Source organism: Chelonia mydas, chromosome 1, assembly GCF_015237465.2.
Source record: "Chelonia mydas isolate rCheMyd1 chromosome 1, rCheMyd1.pri.v2, whole genome shotgun sequence".
Lineage (NCBI taxonomy): Eukaryota > Metazoa > Chordata > Testudines > Cheloniidae > Chelonia > Chelonia mydas.
The window spans coordinates 348,155,748-348,167,858 of record NC_057849.1 but is presented as its reverse complement, the minus strand read 5'-3'; the positions used below and the strand labels follow the sequence as shown (position 1 = coordinate 348,167,858).

The window sequence follows — 12,111 nt, the reverse complement described above, 5'->3', positions numbered from 1 at the left end:
CAGAACGTTAATGTTATGGGGAGTTAAAGCATAAATGCGAGGGGGGGGACGGGACAGGTGACCTCCACCCTTTGCTCTGAGGAGGATTCATTGCCCCCCATCTCCAGAAGAGAGCGAGACCACAAGGAATGCTACTTGAATACGAGCAAATACCTTGGTCCAGATGTCCTATCTAGCCCTCTGATTCTGGCATCAGACACAGAATAGTGAACAAGCCTCTTGTTTAGAGCCCTATAAAACAGGGGTTTGGTCCCCATTGAGCCTATCTGGCTTACAGCCCAGCAACAAGTGACAGAGGGTCCTAAAATGGTTAAGGATTTGACGCTGTGTGTGAACAAGACTTCCCACAGGAGTCTGGTTACATTTCTGGTCTGAAATTCCTGTCGTGCTGAGCTTACCCTTCTTTCCACACCCAATCCCTATGTGGCAATTTCTTGATGCCTGCACTGAAGAGGTGAGCCTGGGTGTGCTGACCTTCTCTCTGCACTGGCAGGGAAAGAATGAACCCTTTTTGCCCTTGGGATGGCAGCAGCTGCTTGTAATCACTGTAAAAGACCATTAGGAAGGGTCGTGTAACTGGTCAAATAATCAAGGCAGGAAATAAAAAGTAGGTTCCTCTCATGTCGTAGGGTTAAACCAGAGGCCAGGAAAGACCTGGTGTAGATCTCCCCCAAAACTCTGTTTGAAGTGATACCAGGAGAGCTCCCTACCCAGAGGGATCTGGGACAGGAGCCCAGGAAGGCACTGGTTGAAGAGGCCTACTGGGAGACCTGGGAGAGGCACAGGAAGAGAAGGACACTTCAGAGTCTCTCTCTGCAGGGATCTAGAGAAACTACGGGCACCTGAAAATTGGCAGGGAGCTGAGAGCCAATCCCTGAAGCTCTGACATGGGTAATTGGGAAGGATATAAAAGGACCTGAAGAGGACTGCCATAAAGGTCCTTGCATACCTTTATGTTCCAATAAACAGTCCAAGAAATGGGAACCTTTGCTGCAACATGTAAAGTGTGTAAACTTTGCTGGTACCATAAAGTGGGAAAATGAGGCAGAGGCATCCAGATGCAGGGTCAGAGTAAGTCAACCCTCTCATGGGGTTCAAGAGAATTGTGGTTTATTTGAGACTAGCTCTTTTTTTCTTGTTCTAGACCAGTACAGATGAAACCCCAAGAAGCAGCTGTGGGCAGTCTGCTGAAGAAAGTGGCCCAGCTGGCATTCTGGAGTATCTTTCTGCAGAGAAACATAAAGAGCTGTCAGTCTTGTTGCTGGAATTGAGGGAAGCTCAAGAGGAGATAATATTTCTGAAGGGACAGCTCCTGGACCCAGGAAACCAAACACCTGCAATGAACTTGGCAGAGGAAGAAATAAACCTAATGGGAGGAAGATTCCAGCCAAGATTCCTTGAGGGAGAAGGACAAAAGACCTCATCTATTCAGAGTGAATTGAGCAGCTGCTCGCTGACAGTGGAGGAAGTGCAGAAAACTTCTGTGCTTCAGGAAGAGACAATCAGCTTCCCAGGAGTACCCATGGAGCACATCACCCACAGTGGAGGGGAAATGGAGGCAGTGCAAGGGCTTAGAGGAGCGCTCTCTGCAGCAACTACAGAGCTTGATCTTTCTCAGCCTCAGGAGCTGACACAGTTGCAGATAAAAATTATGGAGCTGCAAACAAGTCTGCAGAAATCCGAGGAATTGTATAAGAAAGACTCAGACGAGAAAGTGGCAGAAATAAATAGGCTAACCCAGCTGGCTGAGGAATGCAGGAAAAATGCAGAGAACTCTAACAGTGCATTGCATCTTCTGACTGAAGAGAGAGATCAGCTCCTGTCTCAGATGAAGGAGCTTTGTACCATAACAGAACTAAAGGAGCAAGTGAAGAAGCTTGAGGGAAATCTAATGGATTCAGAAAAGCAGAGGCTATCTGACTATGAAAGCAGAACTATACAGCACAGTCTACTGAAAGAACAAATCCAGAGCCTGAAAAATGAATATAAATCCAAAGAGATAAAAATTGAAGCTTTGCAAAAGGACCTGGATGAGGCACAGCTTCAGCTTTCGAAACAGGATGCTCTAGCAAAAAGTCTGAGAAACCAGCTCCAGAAGACGGAGTGTGAAGTGCTTGATCTGCAAGAACATCTGAGGAAGAACACAGTCAAGATAGAGGAGCTTACCCAAGGCATTGTCTCAAAGGAGCTTGACACAGCAAGGCTAGAACAGGTTCTTGCTGAACGGACTGGGGATAATGAGAACCTCCAGCAAACTTTACTGGAGAGGGATCAGCAGGTGACGGAAATCAGCATCACAATGTCTGAGAAAATAGTCCAGCTGAATGAAGAGAAATTTGCTCTGGGGAGTGAGCTAAAGAGCCTTAAAGAGCAGATGAGCCTATTGCTGAAAACTGAAGAGATAAGAGACCAGCACATGGGACAAACAGGAGAAGTAGAAGACTTGTGTCTGAAATGCAAGGGGTCTGAGCAGCAGAGTGAGATGGTGGCAGCAGTGTGTAAGGAGAGAGAGGTGCTAGGAAGTGAACTGGAGCGTCTCAAAAAAGAAAATGAGCAAGTGAAGCGGAAGCTGCAGGCAGCTCTCATCAACAGGAAGGAACTTCTGAAGAAGGTCAACAAGCTAGAGAATGAGCTGGTGCAAGTGAGAGGGACATTTGGGGCAGAAGCTCAGAAAGCTGAAGTGGAAGAAACTACAGCAAGTGGCCTAAATGCAGAGGGAGACGTGACTCCTGAAAGCCACGCCAGGGAGATGTCTCTCATGCAGTTGCTTTCTGAAAGGGAAGCTGAGCTGCAGAGCATCCAGAAGGACTTGTCGGAGAAAGAAGCAGCTGAAGCACAGTTGCAGGCTCTGATTGAGGAGATGAAGAAAAGTTTGCAGGATAAGACCAACCTAATTGATTCAGAGAAGGCTGAAATTATGGAAAGCCAGTCAGCCATCCAGAAACTTATCACAGCCAATAAGCACTTGGAAGGTTCTGACCCAGCTGCTTCTAAAGAGGATGAGGTGGACAGTCCAGCTGCTGCAGGGTTTGAAGAACACCATAAGTCTGCCCTGAAAGAGAGAATCTCAGCCCTTGAACAAGAAAAAGAGCAACTTCAAAAGAAGCTTCAGGAAGCACTGACTTCCCGTAAGGATACTATAAAGAAGGCCCAAGAAAAAGATCGACACCACAGAGAACAGCTGAAACAGCAGAAGGATGATTACAATCTCCTACAAGAAGAGTTTGGTAAGCAAAGCAAAGAGAAGGAAAGCATCCAAGATCAGCTCAGGCAACTCCAAGCACAGAGTGAGTGTACAGAGAGCCGTTCTCTGCCAGGCATCCATTTCCAAAGGTCAGCTGAGTCTGTACTTGATGTAACACAACAGCTTGTAGGAAACGTACAGCATTCTGGCTGGAGCCAAGGCTGGATTGAGTCTTCATGCTTGGAAGTAGAAAATACTAAGACAAATAACCTCTTACAGGAGACAGATGTTTCTGTAGAAGAGTTTAAGGTAGAGCTCAAGAATCTGCAGACCAAGAAAAATGAACTAGAATTCAAAGTCAGTCAGTTGGAAAGTGATCTTGCTTGCAAATCAGAAGCAGTCATTCAGCTACAAGAGCACATAGCACAATTGCTCTCAGAGATGGAAGGTCTGAAGAGCACCTGTCACCAGGTGGAAGCCCATGCAGCAAGTCTTCAGGCAGAACTGGAAAAAAGTAAAGCAGAGATTTCCAGACAGGACAATCTGAAGGCACTTAAACAAGAAGTAGAGGAGCTAAAAAATCTCATGAGCAAAAAGGATGAAGAAATTGAACTCTTAAACTTGCAGCTAAGAGAGAAAAGCAAAGCTCTTACTCGTGTACAGAGAGATTTCCTGGAAAAAGACGACTTGATCAAGACTCTGCACAGTCAACTGGAAAAACAAACTAGTATGCATGAGGAACAAAGCAAGCGACTGAAAGCTGAGCTTCTTGAAGTCCAGCAGAGACCAGATGAGGGGGCTGAAGAAGCCAAATATAAGAACCAAATGCAGAGAAAACTGCAGGCTGCACTCATCTCTAGAAAAGAGGCACTTAAAGAGAGCAAGACTCTAAAAGAGGAGCTGGCTACTGCCAAAATGACTATAGAAAATCTCTCTCTGAGGTTGGCAGATATGGAGAGCCAGGTTTGTGATTGGGATAGGCAAAAAGATGCCTTATCAGAAAAATTAGTAGGTGTCACTGAAGAGAGAGAGAAACTCATTGCAGAAGTTGACAAAGCTTTAATGGAAAATCAGAACCTTGATAGCTCTAGTGAAAGCCTGAAGCTGGCTCTAGAGGGGATCACTCAAGAGAAGGAGAAGCTAGAGAAGGAGATCGAATCCTTGAAATGTTCGCAGGCTGCTGAGAGTTCTGAGTGGCAAGAGAAATATAAGGAGCTGCAGAAAGAATATGAAACCCTCTTGCAGTCCTATGAGAATGTAAGTAATGAGGCTGAGCGAATTCATCGTGTTCTGGAAACTATCAGGCAGGAAAAGCAAGACATTTTCAGCAAGTTGAAAGGTGCTGAGGCTAAGAAAAGAGAAGTAGATAAGCAGCTGCAGGAGGCTGAGCAGGAGATGGAGGGAATGAAAGAAAAAATGAGGAAGTTTGCAAAATCCAAGCAACAAAAGATCCTGGAACTGGAGGAAGAGAACGAACGGCTGAGAACAGAGTTGCACCCTACAGAGAGTGACCTACACAGGGATGGAGATATGGCTCTCTTGACAAGCACTAGTATTAGAGAGGCACTAGAGAGCTCTAGGAGGGACTGCCAATCTCTTTCCATTCAACTTGAAGCATTAATGGCTGAAAAGGGTTCTCTTAGTCAAGAAGTTCAAGTCTTAAAGCACCAATTACAGTGCACAGAATCCAAGCTGAAGGAAAACCTAGAGGCAGCAGTCAAGCATGGTGTCCAAAAAACTATAGTGGAAGGAGCAAATCAAGCCATTCTCACAGCAGCATTACCTCTAGAAGTGGCTGACAATCAAGTGGATTTAGGGCCCTGCGCAAAGTCTCCAGAGCCTCTTAGAGCAGGCATTGTAACTGATGCAGAAGAGAAATTAAATGAAGGTAGCAGCTCACATGATGAAATTAATACTTACTTACAGCAAATAGCTCAGCTCACAGAGCGAATCACAGAACTGGAGGAGAATAGAATGGCTGCAGAAGAACAAGTAGGCAGCATCTGTAGGAGTGCTGAAACCTTAGGAGAGGAGAAAAAGGCCTTAGAGAGCCAAGTGGCAGCAAAAGTCCATGAACTGAACACCCTTCAGGAAACAGTAGCCAAGATGGAACTAACTAACAGACAAATCGAAGAACAACTTGTCAGAATGACAAAGCTGAAGGAAACGCTGGAGGCAGAGAAGGATGACTTGGAGGAAAGGCTCATGAATCAGCTAGCAGAACTTAATGGAAGTATTGGAAACTATCAACAAGACATGGCTGACCTCCAAACCAAAAATGAGCAACTGAAATCTGAGCTCCAGAGCTTGCAAAGAATGGTAAGTGAGCTGGAGAAGGAGAAGTGGCAGCTAGTGAGAGAGAAAACTGAGGCAGAGGCAGACACACAGAAGGAATATGCAGAAAAACTAAAATGTGCTCGGAAGGGAGATGGCAGCAGAACTCATGCAAAAGAGCTTCAGGAACTGCTGAAACAGAAACAGCAGGAGGTGAAGCAGTTGCAGAAGGACTGTATTAAAAGCCAGGAGAAGATCAGTAGTCTAGAGAGAACTGTTAAAGCTCTGCAGTTTGTTCAAAGTGAGTCTCAAAAGGAACTTGCAGCAGCCAAAGAGAACTTAGCCAAAGCATGTGAAGACACCAAGAAAGCACAAGCAGAGCTGGCTTCCTGCAGAATATTACTGGATGATACTCAGAGCGAGACAGCAAGGGTTCTAGCAGAGAGCCTCAAAGTGAAAGAGGAGCTGCAGGCAAACAAAGAGCATGTTAAAATTCAAATGAAGAGAAAGGATGAAGATTTTGAAAGAAGACTGGAACAAGAAAAAGACCAGCACTCAAAGGAGATAAATAACATGGAGGAAAAGCTGGCATCTTTGCAGAGAGAGAGAGATTATATGGAAGGGACTGTCAGAGACATTCAAGATTCCTTATACAGAAGGGACCAAGAAGCCAAGCAGCTACAAGGCAGCCTTAACAAAACCCTGGCCCAGCTTGCAGCCTTCACCAGGAGCATGACTTCTCTCCAGGATGATAGGGATCGAGTGATAGATGAGTCCAAAAAATGGGAGAAGAAGTTCACTGAGGCTATTCAAAAGAAGGAAGAGGAGATCCATGCTAGAGAGGAGACCTGCACTGTTCTAAAGGATCAGATGAGGCAGATGTCCATGCATATAGAGGAGCTACAGATTCATGTATCCAGGTAAAGAGAAGATGAAAGTGAGTGGTGGTTACTTTGGTGTTATGGTCTTTCCTCCCATCTCACAGTTATCAGCAGATATTCTTTTTGTAAGCCAGATTGTAATTTATATTCACCTTAACAGACAGTAGTCAGCAGGGAAGCATCTGTAGTCTCTCTCTCTACTAACATGAAACTTAAAATAAGTTCTGCTACATAGAGTGATTATATTTTTAAGTTACTAAGATAGCAAGTAAATGATGCCTTCAAGAATTCAACAATTCCAATTTGATCCAAATTTTAGATTGTTTTTTTTTGTTGTTTTTGTTTGTTTGGTGCGGGGATTGCAGAGTCAAAGGACAATATAAATGTACCATGATGTTAAAAATTCCAATAGAAAATTGTTTAGAAACAAACCTTTCCCTGAAGTATTTGCTCTTAACCCCCCCCGACCCCCCCCAAGATCCCAAGATCCTGGTCATAGGTCCTGGAACTAGGGGTGCTGCCACACCCCCTGGCTTGAAGTGGTTTCCATCATATCCAGTTTACAGTTTGGTTCAATGGCTCTCAGAACCCCTACTATACAAACTGTTTCAGCACCACTGATCTTGGTGCAAGCACACACAACAGAGGAGAAAGTGGGCCTGACAGGCACCCCGTCTCTATTCTTCCTCTGCCTCCTTGCCACTCATCCCCATGTCTCCTCCCCAGTGTCTCTCCCCAATTCCTATCCCCTCCCCTATTACCTGCCTCCATTTGTGGGTGGTAGGGAAGAGAGGTGCTCTCGTGCTCCCATGAGGCGCACCAGATTTCAAGGAAGTCCAAGTAACTGTGGATATTAGAGCAGTTAGTCAAACTCTAAACCTTAACTCTGGTAGATCTTGCAGTCCACTATAAGGGATACAAATTTGGATATTGGGATACATTGTAGATTTATTTGTTTAATAGTTTACTGTCTGTTTTTTCAGGCTGGAACACAACAAACAGGATTGGGAGTCTGAGTCTCAGAGAGTGATTCAGCAGCATCAAAAGATGTCTGACATGTTGCAGGAGGAAAACAAAGGGCTCATGTCTCAGTTAGAAGAGTATCAGAGACTATATACAGACTCTCAAAATGAACTGCAGAAGGTAGATGCAGAAATCAAGTGCCTCAGAGACCAGCTTGCTGATTTGCATAACTCCTTCACTAAGTCTGAGGTAGCAAGAGAAGAAATGGAAAGCATGGTCAAGCAACAAGAGGCCAGTATCCAGAACTGTAAATTCAACTGTGAGCAGCTTGAGGCTGACCTACAGGCCTCCAAGGACCTGACAAACAAGCTGCACAAAGAAATTGGTGCCAAAGATCAGAAGATTATCAGTCTACTGTCTGCCAAGGAGGAGGCAGTCATGACTGTTGTATCTGAGTTACAGCAGCAACACGGTGAAGAGGTTAAAAAGCTGGAGGACAGGCTGGGCAAGAAGGAAGAAGAGAAAGTGGCCCTGGAAAATGAGAGAGAGAAAGCACTGGACAAGCTTAATCATCTCATGGAAACAATGAAGATAACCAGAGAGGAAAATAAGCAGCAGAAGGCACAGCTGGCTTCCTTCACCAAATGCATGTCTTCTCTGCAGGATGACAGAGACCATGTGCTGAGAGACTATAAACAGCTGGAAGAGCGTCATCTTGTTATAATCCTGGAGAAAGACCAGTTGATTCAAGAGGCTGCTGCTGAGAACAACAAGCTCAAAGAGGAGATTCGAAGCTTCCATAGCCGGATGGATGACCTCAACTCTGAAAATGCCAAACTGGATGCAGAACTCGTGCGGTATAGGGAGGACCTGAACCAGGTGATTTCAATAAAGGATTCCCAGCAAAAGCAACTCCTCAAAACAAAGCTTCAGCGAATCCAGGTGCTGGAAAGTGAAAAGGTCAACATAGAAGGGCATCTGAAGGAGTCTGAACATGCTGTGGAAGATCTCAGGCAGTGTGTGGAAGCCCTGAAAGAGGACAAACAAAGCATGTCCAAAGAGATTGAGAACATGACATTCTCTCTGTCTCAGATTCAGAGCGAGATGACAGCTTTACATGAAGGGAGACTCATTGTGGAGCTGGAGACCCAATTAAAAGATCAGGAGAAGGAGGTGCAAGAGCTGAGCGGTAAGCTTGCTCTCTCACAGAAGAGGGTAGCAGAATTAGAGGAGGAACTGGTCCATGTCCAAAGGAATGCAGCCAAGAAGGTGGGAGAGGCTGAGGACAAACTTGAGAATGAACTGAAGCATCTACATCATGATGCAGGGGTAATGCGGAATGAAACTGAAACAGCAGAAGAGAGGGTAGCAGAGCTGGCAGGGGACCTGATGGAAATGGAACAGAAATTTCTTACAGTCACAGAGGACAACAAAGATCTGAGAGCCCAAATTCAGTCTTTTGGGAAGTCCATGAGCTCTCTCCAGAATAGCTGGGACCAAACTAATGAAGAGCTTCAGGTGCTGGGAAAGAAGTACTCTGCAGACTTAGAGAAGCAGCAGTGTCTAGTACAGAGCCTCCAGAAGGAGATGGCTCAATTACAGGAAGAGCAGCACTCCACTGCAAAAGAGAGAGACACTCTGATGTCTGAACTGACAGCCCTGAAGAATGCTGATGATAAAAAAGGTCTGTTATTTCAGCTTGAGGAACTTAACCGACAGCTCAGAGTCAAAGAGGAAGAGCTTCTCCGCTTGTCTTTGGAACTGGAGGAGTCCTCCAGCCAGGTAAAGTCCTTCTCTAGGGCCATGGCAAGCCTGCAGGATGAGAGAGACCGTCTGTTGAGTGAATTGGACAAAGCACATAAGGTGGAGGAAGTGAAGCAGCAGACAGCAGTGAGCTCTTCCACCAGCCCTGCAGAAGTGCAGAGCCTGAAGAGGGCATTGTCCTCCTTGCAGGATGACAGAGACAGACTGGTAAGTTCTCTTTCCCCCTCTCACCTTTAGGAATGTTGGCGGTAAAATTCCTAATGTTTCATTAGGGCCTCTCTTTAGAATTTTCCTTAAAACCCATGAGATCTAGGTCTGATATTTGAAATGTAAAAACATACAGCCGCTTCTTATATATCATTGTTTTGACTTCATTGTTAACTTTAAGATAACTTCCATTAAGCTTGATTTTCAAACATAGACTCATAAAAATTAGTGGTGGGGAAACCTTGTCAACTTGTCCAGCCTGTATCCTGAGGGCCAGTTCAGCACATCATAGTCTTTGATCCAGTCTAATTTTAGAAGTTCCAAGCAATGCCTCTCTTGCTTTGGGAAACTATTGCACAACTTCATACCCCGTCTCCCCAGACCTCAGTCTGAACCCCCTGTTCGTCTTGCCCCAAAGACTGTCACTTTGCATATGTATATGAAATAAGAAGGGAAAATTAAGGCTGAATATCAGGAAAAAGTCTTCCTGACAGTAAGGTCGTCATCATCATTTAACATTGAGGCCTAGAGGCACACCATGGGGCCCAAGCTGTTTGATATCTGTAGGCACTATTGCCATACAAATGTTTAAATGATAATGACAGCCTTACTGTCAGGAAGACTTTTTCCTCATATTCATCCTTAATTTTCACTTTTTAGTTCATTCAATTAGTCCAAGTTACAACCCATGTACCACGCTAGATAACTCCTCCCCTTCATTAGTGTTTACATGTTTGTAGACTATTCTGTGTCCCCTCAATTGCTGCTTTGCCGAGCTTCTACCTACATTGCTCTTTTAATCTTTCCTCCGGATTTAGTTTGTCGTCTTTCTGGTACACAGTGATACCCAGAATTGAAAACATTAGCTGGAGAGTCTGTTACCCCTCAGTAAGCAGTCTGTGTGTCCACAGTATGCAGATTCTGGGTCTATAATGTGTTACCTGAGGAGGTTGGTTGTCAGAGTCAAATTTTTAAAAAAAGACTAATTTTTCTTCCGTGAAATATTTCCTCTGCAAAAGTTACTCAACATTTTTCCAGCAAAGTATTTGGGAATATTTACTTGTCCTATAAAGAATTGGTCTATGAAATTCAGAGGCTACATTTTATCAGTAGAGTGTAAAATAGAGGACTCAATCTGTTCTTAAACTATATCCATAATACTGCCTCATGCAGAGCAGGTGTCTCAGCACTACTTTTCACTTACCACAGTGCCTTTCTTGGCAGTCTTCCAAATTGTTTTGGAGACTAGTACAGGGGGTTCCAAAACCCAATCCATATTTTGTGAATTGTGTTGCTTGTTTTTGTGTACACATCCTTGAAATTTTTCATCTGCTTGTGTATCTCCTTGTTAGATATTCTTAGATGTACGATGATGTATGTGGCATGAATACCTGAATAGAGTAGAACAGAATTAGACAGAAGTTATCACAAGATTCTTTGAAACTTCTGTGCCTCAATTTTGCTTCCAGATCTTTATAGAATGAGGATACAAAAATTTCTCTAAAAGACCTGGTGTCTCTGCCTATTGGACACTGATCCAGATGCCTTCCCTCGCACTTATGGTATGCCCTGGATGAGATTATACAATAGAACCTCAGAGTTGCAAACACCTCAGGAATGGAGGTTGTTCATAACTCTGAAACGTTTGTGTCACGAAGTCCCTGGGCAATGCTCTGGAACTGCTCCCTACATAGCCAGTCAGGACTCTGGGGAAGTCTCCTTTCTGTGAGGAGACTGTCTGCAGGACACACAGCTTCCACCTTCCTGGGTCTGACCTCGGAGCATTCAGCATCCTCTGCCCCTCCGTGCACTTCCCACAGTGAGTCTGCCCAGGCGGGGTCCTGGGGAAGCCAGAGGGTCCTGCCCCCCAACTCCGCAGTCAGATGTGACTCTCAGCCAGCCAGTAAAACAGAAGGTTTATTAGACGACAGGAACATGGTCTAAAACAGAGCTTGTAGGTGCAGAGAATCGGACCCCTCAGCTGGGTCCATTTGCGGGGGGCAGTGAGCCAGCCAACCACATCTGCCCTTCACTCCATGTCCCTAGCCAGCCCCAAACTGAAACTTTCTCCAGCCCCTCCTCCTCTGGGCTTTGTCCCTTTCCCGGGCCAGGAGGTCACCTGATTCCTTTGTTCTCCAACCCTTTAGCTCTCACCTTGCAGGGGGGAAGGGCCAGGCCATCAGTTGCCAGGACACAAGGTGTCGGCCATTCTCTGTGTCCAGACCCCTGCACACACCTGCCCTCTAGGGCTCTGCAATGATCATACACCCTTATCCCACCATCTAGGTACTTAAGAACTGCATAGGGGAAACTGAGGGCACCCCCACAATATTCAGAGGAAACATTAAGAACAGTCCCGCTTCGTCACAGTTTGTAACTCTGAACAAAACGTTTTGGTGCTGTTTCAAAAGGTTCAGCTGATCATTGACTTAATACAGCTTTGAAACTTTATTATGGAGAAGAAAAATGCTGTTTTTAACTATCTTAATTTAAATGAAACAAGCACAGAAACAGTTTCCTTACTTCGTTTTTTTTTTTTTTTTTTTTTTTTTTTTTTTTGTCTCTGCGGCTGCCTGTGTTCTTCCAGTTCTAAATATGGTGTGTGGTTGACTGGGCAGTTTGTAACACTGGTGTTCATAACTCTGAGGTTCTACTGTATAAACAGATACTCTAGTTCAGGGTTCTCAACTTTTCTCATAATGTGAGCCACATCTTCAAAGAGTGTCTCGTATGAACTCCCTTCCATTCACATTTACATAACATCCCTATAACAGTAACTTCAAGTGACAGTAGGAAAATGCTTACATTTATTTTAGCAGAAAACAAGGATGGGCCAGT

At 44.8% G+C, this 12,111-nt stretch overlaps 1 protein-coding gene across 6 annotated transcripts in view; it reads left to right on the top strand.

The window, feature by feature from the left end:
• GOLGB1 (golgin B1) overlaps positions 1 to 12,111 on the top strand; it is a 105,891-nt gene that overhangs the window by 44,623 nt on the left and 49,157 nt on the right. For all 6 annotated transcript variants that reach the window (XM_037889521.2, XM_043522131.1, XM_037889523.2 and 3 more), the window contains 2 exons: positions 1,145 to 6,378; positions 7,323 to 9,273. In XM_037889521.2, the coding sequence (XP_037745449.1) occupies positions 1,145 to 6,378; positions 7,323 to 9,273 (7,185 nt within the window). The remainder of the gene's footprint in view (positions 1 to 1,144; positions 6,379 to 7,322; positions 9,274 to 12,111) is intronic.